The sequence below is a fragment of the Xiphias gladius genome, chromosome 11 (genome assembly GCF_016859285.1).
Source record: "Xiphias gladius isolate SHS-SW01 ecotype Sanya breed wild chromosome 11, ASM1685928v1, whole genome shotgun sequence".
Taxonomy (NCBI): domain Eukaryota; kingdom Metazoa; phylum Chordata; class Actinopteri; order Istiophoriformes; family Xiphiidae; genus Xiphias; species Xiphias gladius.
Window position 1 is genome coordinate 25,505,937 of NC_053410.1, and position 20,619 is coordinate 25,526,555.

At 40.3% G+C, this 20,619-nt stretch overlaps 1 protein-coding gene across 1 annotated transcript; it reads right to left on the reverse strand.

Moving 5' to 3' along the window:
• Window positions 1–3,093: 3,093 nt before the first annotated feature.
• On the reverse strand, window positions 3,094–18,139 carry galm (galactose mutarotase). The gene is made up of 9 exons (XM_040139992.1): window positions 18,032–18,139; window positions 15,890–16,083; window positions 14,914–15,068; window positions 13,817–13,930; window positions 13,258–13,350; window positions 10,931–11,012; window positions 4,353–4,503; window positions 4,091–4,265; window positions 3,094–3,470 (listed from the first exon to the last, which is right to left on the reverse strand). Exons 2-9 carry the CDS (start codon window positions 16,074–16,076, stop codon window positions 3,393–3,395), a joined length of 1,035 nt encoding a protein of 344 aa, XP_039995926.1. The 5' UTR covers window positions 16,077–16,083; window positions 18,032–18,139; the 3' UTR covers window positions 3,094–3,392.
• Window positions 18,140–20,619: the final 2,480 nt, after the last annotated feature.

Genomic DNA, 20,619 nt, shown 5'->3' on the forward strand with positions numbered 1-20,619 from the left:
GTCTCTCCCTTCACATCACCCTTCTTTTCAACATTCTCTTTGAAGGCTTATATTGTTCTATGGATAGATTTACACCTACATTTTTGGCACTGATGTTGTAGATGATCACATTATTCTCGCGCCACAGTAAGACTGGCAGCAGTTGTATTGTAGTCGTATAGTAAGGAGCATATGGTGAGGAAAGTGGCAGTGACAGTCAAAAAGGTGAACATTATTACATGGACCTTAGTATAATAATCATTAACATACTCACAGAGGGAAGAAAAGAAATTCCACATTGTTTCAAACTTCTGTATGACGAACAAACACTGCGCACAATGGAGTGCTGCCCTCTGAATACTATCATCACAACATATTCTCCTTACTTGGTCTTTTCTTGCCGGAGTTGCCTCCTGAAAGGGAACAACACACTCGCACACACGCACACGCACACACACACACACACACACACACACACACACACACACACACACACACACACACAACACTCCGTAGCCCCTTACCCTCACCTTAACCATCACAACTGAATGCCAAACCCCAACCCTTACCCTAACCCTAACTTAAACTTATTTTTAACCTGAACTTTAAAACAGAGTCGTAACCCTCAAATACCTCTTTGAAGGAGGATTGGCCGAAATGTCTCCACTTTCCAACTCCCAAGGTCTAAAACTCAAACTAGCAAGTAAACACACACAAACAAACACGCACATCCTTTGATTTTGACCATTCTTGTTAAAATATAGGTCTTGTGAGTCCTTTATGGAGCCTCTGAAAGCTCATGGTGGGATTTTTTTCAAAACTACTTTTGCATCCCCTGTCAATATTTTTGTGTTACCCAGCAATACATTGTATATTCCCTCTAATCCACAGAGAAAGGCTGAGCTGTATTCGATATAGTACTATGTAATAAGTGTTAGGCCATTGTTGTGACCACAGTACAAGTGGGCACACTAAGCTATGGCTGCGCAGTCTGCATAATTGTAGCTAGATAGGTAACAAGCTGAGCTAGATAACCTGGTTCTGTACACTATGCTGACTGAGGCAGACTTGAGCTGTGATCATGACTATAACCATGGGAAAACATGACTTTGGCTGTTGCTGTCTCTATGAATTTTGCTGCAGCCATCATTGTGCTATAGTTTTTAAGGGGTGCAACATACATCCAGGGGTTGGCTGACCATTATATTGATGCTACTGTATTCTCCAACTCATAGTGGTAAACACATCTTTGACGTCTGATAGAAACACCGCGGGTTCACATCAGCTTAACAGTGCTTAACGAGACGCCGCATCCTTAGCCTCAGAGATCCCACCACGGCAGCAGCCAGAGCAATAACCATATCCACCACCACAGCCTCAGCCGAGCAGCTGCAGCTGGTCGCAGCTGGTGGCTGCATGTCAGACCTCAGTCTTTAAAAGGAGAAATGAGAAATAAATGGGTTATGTAAAATGATACATGATCTTTCCTTTCTGTAGCGTCTGCAGAGTGTTTTCCTAAACTGGTGGTGTATCATAAGTGGACTGGACCAACACAGTAAGTGCTCCTGTGGATCAGAGGGAAAGCAAGAATATTGCTAGGGAACGCAGAGATTATTGCAAGCTAACATAGAAGTTCAGAAAAAATATTCCCACCATGACCTTTTGGAGGCACCAAAATCTCCCAAATTCATGGAAGTGCAGCATGGAATTGCTGCAGTATCATTTTAACTACCTTGTTGTGCACCATAGCCTAGGAAAATTATCAGTTTGTTTCATCATATAAGTTATATGTGTACAGTATATTTTGATGCATATGTGTATTTTTATAAAGATGCAATTACAAACTTAAACTTGAACATGCCTGAACAGGACAGTCCTCGATACTTTCATGATATGATTTTCAAGTATATATACAGTATTTATAGTTTTTAAAGATGTCCCCAGTCATCCATTATCAATAGCTGGGTTTTTTTTAAACGAATTGTAAAATGTATTGAGTTTGTCACCTATGCAGCCAACTTTACATGAAATTTATGAAATCTTTTGAACTCTTTTTCTTACCGTCCCTGCACTGCAACCCAGTGTGAAAGCCCTGTCCATGGAAACACAAGGAGGAAATTTTATACTAAAAAGAAGATATCCACTTGATTTGATTCATTCAGATTGCCGAAGCCTCATATTAGTGTCACATAAACATTGAAATATATTTGCATCGAACAAGGACAGGGGAATTTTGTCCTCCATCACTTACAATGAATCACATTTGCAAAGGATGTTTTAATGGGCAGTATGAACAGAAGGAATGATTAGGGCAAACACAACCATTTTAGATCGTCAGACAGGCAACTGACTACTGTTTTAAGACAGACTTGAAAAATTGTGGACCTGTCATTAAGATGTATGTAGTAGAAATTGTTTTAGGGATAAAGAAATTAAGGCTTCCAAGTCTCTGCTAACATCAAAGCCCTCCTTATCAATTAAAAAACAGCAATAACCAGAAACCTCAAAAAGAAGAGCCAGTTTATGACAGGAAATAAAGCAACTAGAATGAGAGGTTGGTGATGTCAGTGTTCCACCCTCTGTGTCTGTGAAACTGTTACCACTGTGAAACAAGGCTCTGACTCCTCCCTGCATGAAATTCAGCTGCAATTTCATGCTGTTGACTGTAAAGGCTGTCGCACACTCTGCTCTCTACAGTCAGATAGGGAACGTGAGGAAAGCACACAGCCAGTTTTGATGGAGAACTTTTCTGCAGCTCTGGGGCAGTGAGGCTCACAACTTCTATCGTGTTTTATGAAACCCCAGCTGTTAAAAGTCGCTTTGAGTGATGGATGAGAGGTTGCCATAGCAACACAGCCTGTCTTTTTGCAGAGTAGTAGGATGCACTCTCACCCAAAACAGCCTCCTCACCTAATGCTCTAGGAATAGTTCAGCCTGTGTAAAGATGTTGAGCACACACAGGTGAAGACTCAAACACACTGCAATGTTCCATAAATAATGTGTACAGCCTCAGTCTGACTGCTCTCTTATTTTTAACACTGCACACATAGGACAGATGGACTACAAACATTCAATGGACAGGGACCAATTTGACACACTGTATTGAGTGGGTAAGCTCTTTATTATTTTTTAGTTTAATATTGCACAGGATCATCATATCACAAACCGCATTATACCTGTGTTTGGTCAGGTTGCACTATGAGCATCATGTCACTGCCTCACAGCTCTTCATATTAAAAAAATCTGCATCGAACTAAACAGTTGGGAACTAAATGTGCACTGAAAAATGCACTGGCTGCCAAACTGTATGGTACATGATCACACTATATAGTGGAAAAAACGGATGTACTTAATTTTCTACTTCAAAATATCCAGTTTTCTTCCTTTCTGTCCCACTGTTTGTAGAGGTCAGATTAGACAGTGGTGAAAGTGAAGTGAGTGACACGTCGGTAGTCCTCACCAGGATGCAGGAGACAGTCTGGAAATGAAGCCTGAAGAGAGAGACACACCCACACCCAATCACACACCCACACACACAGAGACAGAGAGAGAGAGAGAGAGAGAGAGAGAGAGAGAGAGAGAGAGAGAGAGAGAGAGAGAAAAATATTTTTTTTGTTGGTATCTGTGTTCACAGCTACAAAGAGAGTTGTGGAACACTTGCTAGGTTGAGAAATACTAAACCAGTGTCTTAATGTTGCGGTCTGAACGTTATATGGAGTTCACTGAAATATAGACGGGGTTTTGTAAGACTGACACACTGGTAAGAGGCATGGGGAAAACATTCAATAATTTTTTTTGTGAAAACTTAAACAGATAAGCATTACATAAAACTATACTGAATGGGGTGGTCCCTATTGCTCAGTACCATTGCTAACAAAATGCTGTCTGTTCTAAGCATGTGAATTACAGTTACATCTCTCTCTCTGACTCAGTTGACAGGTAAACACGAACAATATGAGTATGACAATTATGAGTAAAGTTACATTTACACAGAAAATTGCAATTTAAAACCTTCTTAATAATATCATAAAACAACTAATAGTTGGTTTTAACAGCAAATCAATCCATACAACAGTTTTGTATGACTTTCTCTCCATCATCATCATCATACCTGGTTGACAGCATCAGGCCAATTCTGTGTCTCCAGGCAGAAGGAGCTGTGCTTCCCATACCTAGCCCCACCCTTTCCAGTCATAGAGCCATCCAGGAAGTTGGCAGTGTAAAATTGGACTCCTGGTTGGCTGGTGAAAACCTCCAGGACACGCCCACTGGCTGGGTGACAAACTCTGAGATGAAGAAAGAAGTTTTAATTAAAGACAAAGGCATATGTTTTGTTCTGTGTAACTGTGTGTGTGTGAGAAAATTCAGCAAACCTGGCAGCATGTCTCTCTGTGCAGGCGTCTCGGGGTGATGACAGACAGAAGTTGTGGTCAAACCCCGGGCCTGGAACTTCTTTCAACCGAGGGCCAATTAGAACAGGCTTTCTGAGGTCAAAGGGTGTGCCCTCCACTGCTCTGATCTCTCCTGTGGAAACATTAGGTTATTAGAGGTTATTGGTAGAAGGAATGTGCACAGACTCCTTAATGGAGTCTGTTTAGGGGACAGTTTAGGGGAAATCTTCCGGAAGACAGATCTGGCGTTCAGAATTCAAATGCAGAATAATAATTCTTTCAGAAACACGGCCCTAAAGAAATCTGATGCGGCATGTAATTGTCACAGCAAGTAAATGAAAGCACAAACTGTTAACTGATGTCAACTGATGTCAGAAAAATAATGAGAACACTAATATCCTACCCTATCCTTCTAGAAAGAAAACAAGCGAGTTAGAGCATGTTAGATACAAGTTCCATCTCAAAATTTCTCTTCCAGCCTTAACTTTATCTTCAAATAGAAATCACACATTAATCATGCCCATTGTCTACTTCACACCTGCTTTGATTGGCTGATTGTCACTCTATAATGTGCAGCATACTGGGGAGGACATGTATTAAAGTGTTCTAAATTTCCGACAGATTATTGGTCTGTGCTTTTCTTCAGTGGTTGTACATATCAAATGATATTAGCTGAACACTATCTAACACCCATTTATAACTTAACTGAACACTCCTTTTATCTTGAGGTCCATATCAGAAGTCTTATCTTACCAATGAACGCCACTTGCCTGAGTCCTAAATATTTCACTTTAGAGTTCATCATGTGTTTGCACAGTCTTTTCATTTGTGATTTTCCTCTTCAGTATTTCTTGGGTGGACCGCAACAGTAGGGCCAGCCCTATAAACGCGAATGTCCGTGACAGAGTGAGTGACTGAGTGACTGATTGAGTGACTGAGTGCCTGACCACTGGGTCAGCCGAATGCCACGTGACTGAGTGCTGACATTACACCATTGGCCGAATGTTGGAATTTCCCTACTGGTCACTGGTCTTTCAAAATGCCTTGGCGCAAATGGTTTCTATTGCGTCATCAGGGGTCGTTTACAGACAATGTTGCCGAGTTTTCTTCGCAAAAGCACCTAGCAACAAATCTAGTGACATTTTAGACAAACCTTAGCAGCTGTCCTTGGAGGAGATTCATCAGTCTTACCCTGCGAGCGCAAGGTCGAGCTTTCCCTCTTTAGGCACAGGTCTGTATGCGTCTCATTCAATTAACCGCACAGCAGCTGCATAGACGTGAATAAGCTTCTTACTTTCTCTCTAAGTGATCATTTTACAAGTATATATAGAAAAAGCCATAGCACTGCCATTGTCTTTAACTTATGTGTACGGTGATTTTGTCAGCCAACATAGTGGTTATAAAATCAAGATTTTAGTAATCCAGAGCAGCAGCTTGGAAATGGCTTAGAAGTGACTGCTGATTAATGTGTAGTCTTAATGTTATCTGACAACAGAAGCAGAACATATGTAAATAAGAATAGCTTTATTGGGAATTTGGAATTGTATTAAAATACTGTATATGTGAGCACAAACAGCAGGAGAGAAGCAAACAGAGCGGTCCAGCGACATACTAGGTTTTTGACCTAGTCAAGTTCCTAACATATGACAATGAGGCACTGACATGAGCTCCATAGGATTTTATTACATTTTTAGAGGCATTTCTTTGTTTGATTATTATTGTATTTGATAGGGTCAGTGAAGACAGACAGGATATGTGGGGAAAGAAAGTAGGGGAATGACATGTAGCAAATGGTCTGGCTGGGAGTCAAACCGTGGGCTCACTGCTCACAGCACTTACGCCTATGTGGTATGCGCCCCAATCACTTGGATATCAGGTCACCCCTTAGAGGTGTTTCTAACACTACACAGATTTAAAACATGCTCTCTTCGTGTTTTGATCAATGAGGCCACAAGTTAGGGATCAGGAGCAGCCTCAGCACTAAAAAAACGTTTTTTTGCGTGGGTGTCGTCTAGGTAATTAAGCATTCTAATTCAGAGCAGAGCTGTTATCATTAAGTGAAGTTCAGAAGACATTCTCTGAACTTCACTACCTCACAACCCTCACTTAGCAGCTCACATCATTGTTTTGGAAAAGCTCTGTTCATACCAAACACACTGAAACACCACACCAGTGTTTTCAGATTTATAACGCTTTGGAGAAGCTCGTTTGTGAGGGAGCAAAACACTGTTTTGGTCTGAACAGAGGGCTGAAATGGAAAGAAAAAATACAGATTTTCCTGTAAATATAATCGGCTTCGAGTGGAAATACTCTGGGACAATACTGTCCCACCTCTCACCCTAAAACTATCCTCCTGTTCTGGATTTAACAGACATAAAGCACTTGCTGCGGAAATAGGCAGGATCAGCTAGTCAAGTATTGAGTACGGTCCACTAATTTTAAAAGTGCATGACACAATTTATTACATATTTTTAAGTCATGTTCTAATTCAGCCATTGGATTTCCATTGTAACACAGATTGTGTGATATAAATAGTCATTAGCTCCTCTGTCTCCAGGGGAACCCAAGGATAATTGCAGAGTAATGAGAATGTTTGTCTGACAGAGCCTGAAGAAACACACTCCCACACAAAAGTACGTGCTGTTCATGCTTCCACACTTCTGTATTAACAGTGGCATGATAGCAAACATACACAATAATTAAAGTTTATACTGTGCAAAGGACAGAATAAAGGTGGATTCAACATTCACACAAAGAAAATGTGGACTAAACAGTTATTTAAAACTGCAACAAAGACAACAGGCTCTCAGATGATTACACACAGGCAGAAGCAGACGCAGAGCCAGGAGGCTACAGCACAGAGGTAGGTAGAAAAGAGCAACTCTTTAAAGAGTTTAAAGACAAAAGATTTCTGTTGGAGGAAAAAAGTAGAGAAGAATCTTAATTTCTATAAAAACTGACTACTTCCTCATTTTTTTCCCAGTAGGTTTGTACTGCACTGTGTATTTGAAAAAAGAGAAATCAAAAATAGTTGTATTGTGCTTTGAGAAAGTACTGAAAAGAGCATTTCAGCCAATTGTAACTGGTCACCAGCTGCTAACTGTACAATTCACCAATGAAGTTCTTGCTGTAAAGCTGGTGACCAGCGATTGTATCACCGAAAGTTTTTTTTTTTTTTAGAACAGTATTTGATGAAGTATTTCATCGTTTTCATGAGTTGATATTAACACATTCTGATTAACTTTGTGGAGGCTGAATAACTGTATGTTGTCCTCACTTCCCTCTGCATCATATCCTGCCACCAATTTGTCCTTGTTTGAATGTACTAATGTAAGTGAGTTTCTTTATTTACCTTCTGTACATTTTTTTTTTTGGATCACCTAGCAATCAGTGTAGACATATAATACTGCATGCACTACAGCATTAAAACGATCAGTTCACAAAAAAATCAGTTAACTATTCATCTGGAATGTACCCTACTCCAGCTATACCCAGAACAGACTTGGAAAAGTCTCTGTCGCTGCTATTTTTATGCTGCAAAATGCTTAAAGCGGGTGTGAGATCCAGCTCTATGAAAGGCACAGTGGATATACATGTGACAAATGCCTCTTATATGAAAAGGCAAATATCACGTCTTTCATCTAAAGGAGGATGACACAGACTGTCATCTATCAGAATGGAATTTCTTACCAGTTTTACTGAATATGCTGTTGCACAGGCTAAAAGATCCATGGAAATGATGTTACAGACATACAGCCAAACCAGTTCTGCAAATTGGTGTGTGGCGGCCCATGTCCAGCCGGGGCGCTCTCTGATCCGATGTCTCTGGAAGCAACAGTTCCCTGGCTTCCCTCTACTTCTGTAGCCCATGCCCCTTATCCTACAGCTGGCGTAGTGAACTTCTCCTTGGTTAAGGCGGTGGCAAGAGACACTGCCCTGTACAACTCCTTTGTCTGCTGACCACTGGCCCTGGTTCGGAACAGAAATCGAGACAGTTGGTCTTCCCATCAGTGTGCCTCAGAGATGTAACTGAGTAACAGGTTTCCTGTCCTGGATGAACTTGGCAGCTCCATCGCCTCACCTCTGGAGCTCTCTCTTGAACATTCACTAGGTACGCCAACCAGACAGGCTGGTAATCCAGTCCATCCTCGCCCATGTTCAAGGCGTTCACCTGACAAAATCTCTGGGAAACGCCCCCCTGCTTTTCAGCTGCCTTCTCTTTCCACCTTGATTATAGGGGACTCCATCGTCAGAGACCTTAAGGAAAGATTGGCAAAAACCTATTGCTTCCAGGATGCAAAAGTTCGCGATATAACGGATAAATATTCTTAAAACTCATCCTCATGCATAAGCTGTTATTATACATTACGGTACAAACTACATTCGCGTTCAGCAGTCAGAGCTACTGAAGCAGGACAACTGTAATTTGTTTAATGCTGTTAAACAGTCCAAACAGGCCTGTTCTAATCTTCGGTTCACTCTCCACGATTAACTGGGGCATGGGGTGTTTTTCCCAATTGCTGAGTTTAAACACCTGGTTGCCATTGTGAACGACCTTCTTCAACCAGTTCCTGCTTGAAGAACCGAGAAGAAAACTGGCGGCCCTGGTCTGAGACCACATCCTGTAGAAGGCCATGCAAACGGAAAACTTGAGAGAGCATGACGTCCGCCGTCTCTTTGACAGAGGGGCATTTGGACAGAAGAAAAAATTGTCCCGTCTTGGAGAAAAGGTCCATAGTAGTGCGAATAACAGTGTTAAATTTGGAGGGTGGCAATCAAAGTCGAGGGAGATGTGGGACCAGGGACACCATGGCACTGGAAAAGGGTGGAGCAACCCAGCGGACATAAACAGGACAGACAGAAATAAACTTCCCATTGTCCTCCTCCAGAGAGGGCCATCAGAAAAGCTGCCTGAGGAGACTAACATGTCTGAAGCACCCCCAGATGGCAACTGAGGTTGCCCATCCGTCCACAGAACATTATCCCAGAAGGTTTGTGGCTCATCTATGAAAGTTTTTGCAAACATTAATCTAGCCTTTTTGTGCCTTTCTTTCAATAGTGGTGTCCTCCTTGGCCTTCGCCCATGGAGCCCTATTTGGTTTAGTGTGTGACATATGGTACATGCTGAAACCACCACTCCAGATTGCTCCAGGTCAGCCAGAAGCTCTTTAGATGTCTTGCGTGGTGATTTTTCTACAATCTGCATCTACCTTCTCAGACTTCTCTAACTGAGTTTCTTCTTAGCACCATGTCCTGTAAGCGTCATAACAGTTTTATGACTGTGAAACGTCTTGATGACATTACAAACTGTTGAAACAGGGATTTCACGATCTTTGGCAATTGCCTTGTAGCCACTGGGATTTTTATGTATTTTGATAAAAGACTCTGAGACAGCGCTCGTCTTCACCATTTTTAAAAAAAACTATAAACAATCAATTTTTTATGCAGTAAAACCATCATTCATTGGTTAATTCGGGTCATGTGAACACTGAAAATTAAGCACAGGTGAGTCTTTTTATTTTGTTTGAGGAACCAATTCATTCAATTAATCAAAAGGGTGCAATTACTTGAGTCAAGCCTACATTTTATGTTTGTATTTTTTATGTCACTATTTGAAAGCATTTTCTTGTTGTTCAGTAACTTTTGACCTTTTATTAAATATTCTGATTATACAAAATTTTTTCATTTGCATTTATTTCTGAAGATATCCTCAATTCTGTACTCTTCTCTCTCCCATAGTTTTGTTCTTTCTTGTCTCTCTCCTCTCTCCTCCTGACGCTTTCTGGAGGTATTTCTGCCCCTGGTGCTGCAGAGTCTGGATCTGTGACTGCAAACCACATACTGCCCCCATGATCCTGCTCAACACCCACTGCCTCAATTATTATGATTATCATTACTATTATTATACTCAATGTTATTAGTATTAGTATAATTATTCTAACAATAGTTGTATTCCTATTATTATAATTATTAGTTTTATTATTAGTCTCATTATTGTTATACATCTTTATGTTATACCTGTACTGTGCTATGCCCCCCCCCCCCTTTCTATCTCAACCTGGTCAGACGGCCGCCCAACATGAGCCGGGTTCTGTTCAAGGTTTCTACCTGTTAAAAGGGAGTTTTTCCTTGCTGCTGTCGCCAAGTCCTTGTTCATGGGGGAAAGGTTGGGTCTCTGTAAATATAACTATAAAGAGTACGGTCTAGACCTGCTCTATATGAAAAGTGCCCTGAGATAACCCTGAGACAATAAGGTTTCTACCTGTTAAAAGGGAGTTTTTCCTTGCTGCTGTCGCCAAGTCCTTGCTCATGGGGGAAAGGTTGGGTCTCTGTAAATATAACTATAAAGAGTACGGTCTAGACCTGCTCTATATGAAAAGTGCCCTGAGATAACCTCTGTTATGATTTGGCCCTATGTAAATAAAATTTAATTGAACTGAATTGAATTAAAATTCAGGGGTGCCAATAATTACAACCAGGACTGTAAATAAATCACTTCCCATGGCTGGGTTTCTGTGTCATTTTGTTGAGAGAGAACATGTGTGATGTAAATGTTGTACCTGTAGGAATCGATGTGTCATCCACAGGCAGGTAGGACTGAGCACTGATGGACACTTGATGGTTATAGATATCTGCTGCACCCTGCAAAAACAGTCATACACACAGACACATTTGTACTTTTTTGTACATTTGTTGCTCATTCCCCAATACCCTCTCTTTATTTCACCAGTTCACAGCCATTTCCCTCTGCCAGATTGTCATCTGTCTCTCATGCTTCAGATTTTCCATCTTCCTGTTGCCTGGTTTTGTACTTTTGCCTGCCTGTTTCCCTGTAAGTCTCGGTCTATATTGATTGCTGGACTGCAATAGGGGAACAACTTAGTGCTTTTGTCACTATTAACTGACTTTTCACACCCCTTTAACTACTTTTCTTCATAAAAGCACATAGCAACAAATCTAGCGACTATTGGGTAAACGTTAGCTCCTTCCATAGAAGAGAGTGACCATTATTACCGCACAAGCACAAGGTCGGGCTTTCCCTCCCCAGAAACACCTCTATGCGTCTCATTCAATTGACCGCACGGCAGCTGCACAGAACTGAATGAGTTTCTAACTCTAAGTAAATATAACTTTGACCTAGTCTTTTGTCTAGTAAATGCACTTCACTGCACTGCCGGCCTGTATCTGCATTTTGGACCTCCATCCTGTGGTCACTACTCCAAACCGTTACATCTTTTCAACTTCTTATTACAATGAAAGATATTCATGAACCTGAGAGGATGAATTTCACTGGTTTTGGTGACCACCTGACCTTAACTCTAGCGCAACCATCATGGCAAAATTTCCATTTGTCCACAACAAAGTATCAAAATCTAATGAGTGGATTACTTTAAAACTTACTGATCACTCTCAGTTATTTAATTGTGAATACCAGTGATGGAATGTTCAAAATTAATTTTCAGACACAAAAAGTTTACCCCTATCTAATTTAATATCATTTTAAAAAATTATTTTAGGTTTCTTTATCAGTCAGCAAATGGATGCTGTTGCTAACGATTTAGCAATTCATTTGGAGAGTTTAGGCTGCATTCGGCGATGTAAATAAAAATGAATCATGCACAGGCCAAACACTGTGCACAGACCCACGGAAGGTCAGATATGATTCAGCCCTGGGCTCTGTCTAAGAACAGCCAACTATTTTAAAAAACTGCATCGTTAATTCAGCTTTATAGAACTTGATATTGGCAATTTTACCTAGTCCCTTTGCACCTTGAAAAGGGTATAGGGACAGTTCTATTTTTTGTATATATACATGAGGAACGCCATATTAAGTACTGTGTTATGCAAACCACACAGATGTGTAGTAGAGTTAGGTCTTGCAGAAGAGGTAAAAAACGACGTTTCAGTTTCCAGGTGAAGGTTTATGACTGAAACATTGGTTTGGCTACAAACCAATGTTTGTAGCCAATGTTTGTAGTAAATTCCTGTACACCGTACAGGAATTTACTAACCTCTTTTGGAGGATTGATAAAGTTATTTAAAAATAACATTTCAATTAAATGTGAATTTCTCAATTGTCTAATGTGTGTTTCGATAGCTGAATATAAATGTAGTTTACTCTTTTCTCTCAGTTTATCAAACTGAGAGAAGAAAAGCATCATCCTCTGACTGACTGCCTTACAGCTATAATTAAAATGCAGTTCCAGGGATGTTTGATAAATTACATGGGTTCTTTATAATACAGGAATGTGTCCTCATGTAATGAGGGACTCTTTTATGTGTTTTAATAGGTTTTGTTGTTCTATTACATTATCAGGCTTGACTTCACCGATAACCATGACACCAGATAACAGGGGATGTTGGCTTTAAAAGGTCCTCATACCAACTCTGAACTAGGACAGCCTGGTTTCCAGTAACACCTCACTACTGGAATGAGCTGCAATACAAGCTGAAGTTAGAGACACTCATCAAGCTTTACTGGCTTATATTTCTAATAACATTTGTGATTGTTTTAAATAGTCTGTGTGTGTGATGGTTGTTTTGAATGAGTATATTTTCTTGTTGTGATCTTGTGTTTATGTAATTTTTTCTCAGTGAGACTTCTTTATTTTCTTGACTGACTCGATGACTCACTCACTCACGCACACACCTTAACTAACTAAACCAACCTCATCTCTCCTGTGTATTCTCTCTCCCTACTTTAGTGTTGCCTCTCTAAAGCTCAAATCTCCATCATTCTACATTAAAGATGATCACAATTAATGGTGAATTGAAACAGTGGACCTCTTTCATATTTCCTCTCTCCTCCTATATTTCTTCCACCTTTCCTACAACAAATACGGCATTGACATATTGGATGATCATAAAGCTGATCATGTGTCCTTACCTGTCCAGCCAGGTTGAAGTATGAGTGGTTGGTGAGGTTGATGGGGGTGGTTTTGGTAGACACGGCTTGGTAGTCAGCAGTTAGTGTTTCCCCCTGAATACACAACTCAGATCTTACTGAACTCACACCTGCAAGCCATTTATTTATATGCAAAATGAAATGTCAAGGCTGTAAAACTGTGGAAATGGTTGTTTTTAAGTCTGACAGTTTTCTAAATTCAGTGGAACAACTAAACAATTGACAATCAACTCAGTATGGCATTTTGCAATGTACAAAACAGATTTTCTCAGTGAAAAAAAGACATCCTCTTCCTAGGTTTGTGACACATACTTTACTCAACATTTACCAAATCTGGGACCCTTTTAATCTCAGGATGTTTAGTTTTGCCAAAAGTTGTCTGGTTTCCTTAACTGAAAATGAAATGGAAGATTCATGAGCCAAAACTCTTCAGCCAGATCAGCCCAGCCAAAAACAAACCTCAGCTGATAAACAGAAAAATGTCTGGAATGCTTCAACGGAGATCAGCTACAGAGCTGTAAAGTAAACCAGGTGTGTTTACCTGTAGCGTGTAGGAGACAGAGACCTGAACCTTTCCAGGATAACCCTGGTCCCCATCTGGACTGGTAAGACTCAGCTGTACACCACCTTCCACTGCTGAGGCATGCCAGATAGCCTGACAAACACATATATAGAGTATTATGCAATATACACTGTTGTGGAGTGATGGTGTGGACAAATCACCTGCATATATTCACTGGATATGCAGGTATAACTCAATTTTATTAATGTATAAATATGAGGCTTCATCAGTCTGACTTATAGTAATCAAGCAGATATCTTCCAAAATTCTGGGCTTTTTAGACCCAACTTTCCTCCTTCTGTATCCCAGTACAATTTTTCTTTGCTGAGCTACAGTGGCGGGAATGTAACGCAAAGAGTGATTTTTTTTTTTTAAAAAGGACTGTGACTAGGTAAGGAATGGAACTTTGGATAGAGGACTCCAGATATGGTCCCCCATCATAAAATTTTGTACGGACATTCATGTTCCCCTCAGGATGAATCCTACTGACTTTACTGAGTCCTAACATCTCTTCTACGCCCACCAGCAGGTGAAAATTTTCTCATACCTGGTAAATATCTCAGCACTGGCTGGACTGGCACAAAATTTCACACAGACATTCATGGTTCCTAGATGATGAATCCTTAGGATTCTAATGATATTTTCCTCTAATGCCACCATGAGGTTGACATTTGAGGTTTTAAGCTAAACATCTTGTGTTGGATGGATTGCCATGACATTTGGTAGTAACAACAGAGAGCTGCTAACATGGCGGACTTGAAAATATTTAATAAACGATTTGATGATTAGGAGGCTAAATCTGATTTTTAAAATAAGTTATAGGGAGCCAATCTTTTTTCATGAATTTAGGAAAATTTCTTCTCAAAGTAGATCAGAGACCCAGCAGAATGTCTGTGATGTCTGTGTGCTGTGGTTAGGGTTTACAAACCCTCATTTACCTGCAAATGGGAAGTGAAACTTATGTGAAAGAGGGAAAACAAATGGTATTTTTCCACTCAAGTTCTCCAGAAATTGTTAGAAGCTTTCTATAAACTCATTCAATTTGCTGAAACACAAACACATTCACTTAGACCTACCTTATTGAACCCTCGCAGCCCCCCATGCAGTGCATTAGGACCATTGTTGATATCAAGTTGGTACTCTTTTCCCTCCACTAAAAAGCGTCCCCGTGCGATCCTGTTGGCCACACGGCCCACTACAGCTCCCAGGTACCGCTTATCTGACACATAACCTGACAACAAAACACAATACGGTTTACTCTTATTCACCTTCACCAAAATAATGCCCAGTTTAAATTCACCTCACGTACTCTCCCTCAGCTCTGGACGTATCTCCCACTATTGTTCTATCAAATGCAAGTTCAGTTAGTACTACTATGAGGACTATGTGGAGTGGAATTTATGTGATGTACAATGTTCCTTTATTCAAGTGTTGCCTAAAATGTTTTTACTTAAATTCAAACCACCAAGCAAACACTGTTGTTCTGGCATAACATAAGTTTAAACTAAACTATAAATGCACACTGAAGTGCTTGGAGCACAGTTGTACATGTATTGTATTAGAATTATTGTATACTGTACATACAACTGTTTAATGGCTGTAGTTCAACATGTTGTGCATGTGGCTTCCTTAATTCTGAAACTCTACTATCAGAAAACAAACCTATGTCAAACGTTTTATTTAGTTTTAATAGAGCAATATTATGTAAGTTATCTGAATGTGTTGAACAACACAGAATTTTTAAATGTATAAATAATAAATACAACAACCTGGGGTTGGACTGGTAGCCTCCAAAATATGTCATCTGACACTCATCACTCATCAACATTGATGAAACACTTAAACACTTACACTGTTTAAATTCCGAAAGCCACATGTATGGATCCCTTTAATACAAGTTACTTCATTTCAACATTGCACTTCTATGATCAGAGAATTCTACCCACCAAGCAAAATATTGCCACAGACTCTGTTTCGAATCCCTGGCCCAAGAAATCCAGTCTGCTGAAATACAGCGCTACAATCAATCAAAACAGTTATATTCCCTCCTACCTTCCAGGTCATCATAGCCCAAGACTATGTCCTCCATCTGACCATCCTTCCCTCGGCTGTACACAGACCTGATGATGGCACCCAGGGTGAGGACCTCCACCCGCACCTGGGAGGACTGGAGGACCCACAGGTCGACACTGCCCAGGCCGGACACCTCTCCCCACTGCTGATGGCTCACCTCAGTCATCTTGGACCTTCCAGCAACCACAACAGGGCAGTACAGAACAGGACATCACCTTTAAATCACGGTTAAAATGCTGTTCTATCTCTAAGATGTACAGTGGCTTTAGAAAGTATTCAGACCACCTCACTTTTTGCACGCATTATTGTGTTGTACATTTAATTTTAAATGATAAAATTGCTGTTTTTGTCAATCAATCTATACTCAATAACTCATAATGAAGTGAGAACGTTTTTAGATATTTGCAAATGTATTAATATTCAAAAACCAAAATCTCTTCCTTACAAAAGTATTCAGACCCTTAATTCAGTACTTTGTAGAAGCCCCTCTGGAAGCAATTACAGCTTTGAGTCCTATTGGGTAAGTTTCTGCAAGCTGGTCCACACCTGAATTTGGGCAGTTTATCCGATTCTCACTTGCAGATCCTCTCAAGCTCTGACAGATTGGATGGAAGTATGTCCCGAAGCCACTCCAGTGTTGTCTTGGCTGTATGCTTTGAGTCACTGTCATGCTGAAAGGTGAACCAAATACAGACAGGTTACCCTTTAACCCCAGTCTCAGAGAGGGTAACCTCTCTGTATTTGGCTGCATTCATCCTTCCTTCAGCTCTGACTAGTCTCCCTGTCGTTGCCACTGAAAAGCTACCCAATGGCATGATGCTGCACCACCATGCTTCACAATAGGGATGGTTATTAGCCAAGTGTTAAGCAGTGCTTGGTGTTCGCAGACATAGCGTATGGAGTTCTGCCCCTAGGGTTCAGTTTCTGTCTCATCAGATCAGAGAATCATTTCCCTTATACTCTCAGAGGCAGGTCTCGCATCTCGGCAGAGGACTTCTGAAGCTCTCTTAGCGTGACCGTTGGGTTCTTGGTCACTTCGCTTACCGAGGCCCTTTTGCCCGTTTACTCATTTTGGCTGAACCACCAACTTTAGGAAGAGTCCTGGAAGTTCCAAACTTCTTCCATTTCACAATTATTGAGGCCATTGTGCTCCTGTGAACAGTCAGAGCTTTAGAAATGGTCTTGTACCCTTGCCCTGATCTATGCCATGCCACAGGTTTATAACAGAGGTCTACAGAGAGTTCCTTGGCGTTCATGGCTTGGTTTTTGTCCTGACATGCAGTGTGAATTCTGGGACCATATATACATGCCTTTCTAAACTATGTCATATTAATTCATTTTGCCACAGGTGAACAGGTTCTAGACACTTCCCAAGGATAATTAAAGCCAACAGGATACACATGAGCACATGCCACAGCAAAGGGTCTGAATACTTTTGTAAATGAGAAATTTCCATTTTTGAGTTTTTTACAGTTTTTCACTCCGTCATTATGGGTTACTGAGTGTAAACTGATGGGCAAAAATGACAATTCCAGTCATTTACAATTAAATCTACAGCAGAATTTAATGTAAAGAAAATGAAGAGTTCTAAGTATTTTCTGAAGCCACTGTATATTTTAGACTCAAATATAAACTTCCTTTACTGATAGTTAAATTTCCTCCAATTTCAGGGTTAGTTCTGGCCCCGACTAATTACTCATAATTATAACGTACGACTTTGGACATTAGTGTAACTTCCTGACAGATATGGAGGCTAGATACAAGTGTTTGTGTATAGTTTCCCTTAGCATTCACAGTTTTTTATTTTATACTTACAATGTACAAGATTCTAAATAGTGAAAAATGCTTTTGGACCCAAAATATGTTTTCCCGTGCACATACACAGGAAGACACACACACACACACACACACACACACACACACACACACACACACACACACACACACACACACACACACACTGAGCTTATGGACAGCACAGTAAGTAAACTACCGGCTAACCGCTGTAACTGCACTACGTGACTGTTCACAACCCCAATGTCTTGACAGTACAGTCGGCGAGTACGACAAATGTATCGACAGCTAGCTGCAACTCCTGGGGTTTGTTCTGCTGTCTCTCACCTCGAAACGGTTTATCAAGTCATAAGACCTCGGACCTCGACGTGTTCGCGTCCGACTTCCTATGATGATGACGCGTTCAAGAAAAGCCGAAAGTTTCCCCCTCAGTATAGCCTGACAGGCAGGCAGCCAGCCAGGAAGCCTGACAGGCTGTAATCAGGATTGTGCAAATGCTAGTTTTTCCAGGCACCAAAAGTAAAGTCTAAAAATTAAATCTTAAATAAAATTGTTTAAATATCTTGATTATTTTATATTTATTAATTCAATCAACTGTTCAGTATTTTCTGTAAATTTTATATCCCATCATGAACATCTAGAGGCCTTCTCCACACTGCCAGGAATAATATTACAATGAGAAAATCATTCTATATTTACTGGCCTCGAAGTAGACACACATATATATTAAGAAAAAAACTACTGGGATCATTCACAACTGTGTGTGGTCTTTTTACTTGTGGGGTGTAAAATCCTCCCATGCAGCTTCCTAAACCCCCAAATTCCCAGAAAAAATACTGAGGACATGACTTCATTGTCATCCATGGTAGCGATGGCCATGTTTGAAAATCAATCACTCTTTCCCTGTTTCAGACATGGTTTCACCGAAATATGGCTAAATAGAATGATAAACACAGTACACCTGGAGATTATTTTATCCTGGGCAGAACAAACTCATTAGATGATTGTGTTTAAACCACCACCAAGGAAGAAATCATTGAGTTACTTTGAGTGAATGGTCATATTGATGTGTAGCTTAGTGGTTTTCCCTATTTAAAGGCAGCTGGCTGAGGCATTTTCAATTCTAATGAGAATTTCAAAGACAAGAAATTAATTTTAATCTGATTTGAGAATTGAAGAAAATACACTGTAGACACCATTTGGGGGAAGACGTTGCTTAACTTTATTCTGCTCTCTCTAGAACAAAGCTCTGACGATGTCAGAAATGCCCTCCTGGAAAAATATACAGATTTGTCCACAAATGGTAAATGATATCTAGTTATGTATACAGAATATATGTCAATATAGATATTACATGAAACATCACAGCAAAACTGTTGCCTTATGACCATTGACAGATTTTTCACTTTATGCTGTATAGAACACACATGCTCACCCTTTTCCTATGATTACTGAACTATAAATGCACACTAAAGTGATTAGGCCATTGTTGTATAGGTACTGTATCAGAATTATTGTATACTGTATGTACAAATGTTTAATGGCTGCAGCTCAACATGTTATGCGTGGCTTCTTCATATTGTGCTTCTATAGGATTCCTGTGTCAGATGGAAAACTTGCTTGTCTGCATTCTGTTTGCTGTATAACATAAAACAGGAAGTTTCCTTTAAAGTGGAGGTTCCTAGCCCCCACTCCCGCAGCCCACCACGGTTACACTGTATTCACATTATCCCTGAAAAACAGCTTTTGTGTGCAGCTCCTCCATTATTGTCTATGTAGTGTGTTTTTCTTCCCGGAGGCTGTACTGTGCAGCTGAGAGTTCATATATCTTGATTTTGACCCTGAGCTGCACTGACATTTGTGAGCGCAGCCAGTGGCTGAAGGCTACTGTTTGTGCTGTGATTAAAGATAGAAGTTTGATTGTCCTCTCTGGTTAAAAGTTTCAGGCGTGTTGGACCTCTGATGACACCCATCACTACTGGTCAGAAGTATGCTCTGTTGAGCCTGTAACCACAGCCAAACTGTTTATCATTAACCTAAGTGCATTTCTACGTCACTGCAACAAGACTAGCAATTAAACCACTGCTGTTATGTTACTCTTTGATAAGATGTGCCTGTGAATGTAACTATACAATAATGAATCACCATCACATTCAGACCAAAAGAAAAACATTTTCCGGCTAAAATGTTTGAGTCTCTGTAATGATCTAACTGCTGCAACACTGACATTGTGGCCTGTTGGTCTTTGCAAGTCATTTCACCTGCCCATCAGAAAAGATCATGGTTACAACATTTGCAAATAAGTAGAACCTAATGCTAAGTGTTTGCAAATTGCTTCTTGTAATCAGAGCACGCTCCCACAGACTCCTCCACTCTCCTCAATAATCCTGCATGTACAGCACAACAGCCAGGGCTTTCATGTTTCATGTAAACATGACCTCAGGTTAGACAACTTCCCTTGCATGTGATTTTAGGCATTAGTGGTTAATAGTGGTTCCATTTAACCAAGACTCTGACAGCATGATGGCAATGGCTTAATCAAGTCATTTTGTAAACTCTAATTATGATGTTTCACCACTAACCAAGCCATTTTTTGTGCCTAAACTCAACCAAGATGAGAAAACATTAAAGATGAATGGTTTTGTAACATTTATTTGGCAGAAACAGACAAACAATGTTGTCCTGCTGATAAGGTTTCAGACCGGAAAACACTTATATTGTTGCATAGTTTGGGGGGCATATTGGACTGGCTGGAATGCAGGAATTTTCTTCTGCCAGCAATGAACTGTTTAAAATTAAATGCTTTTCAGAGAGCTTACCCATCATGGTCAGTGAGGCTGCACCCCTTTTAGATTAACACAGTCAATTAACACTCTTTGCTTGTGGTTAACCTGATCAAAGAAATGTGCAAATCA

Bases quoted from the DNA above. Each gene is read 5' to 3' on its own strand.
- galm (XM_040139992.1), bottom strand. From the start codon at position 16,076: ATGACTGAGGTGAGCCATCAGCAGTGGGGAGAGGTGTCCGGCCTGGGC. The intron at 15,069-15,889 runs GTAGGAGGGAAT...TTTTGTTGTCAG, and splicing joins GGGCTATGATGACCTGGAAG to GTTATGTGTCAGATAAGCGG. The intron at 4,504-10,930 runs GTACAACATTTA...ATGTTTCCACAG, and splicing joins TGACACATCGATTCCTACAG to GAGAGATCAGAGCAGTGGAG.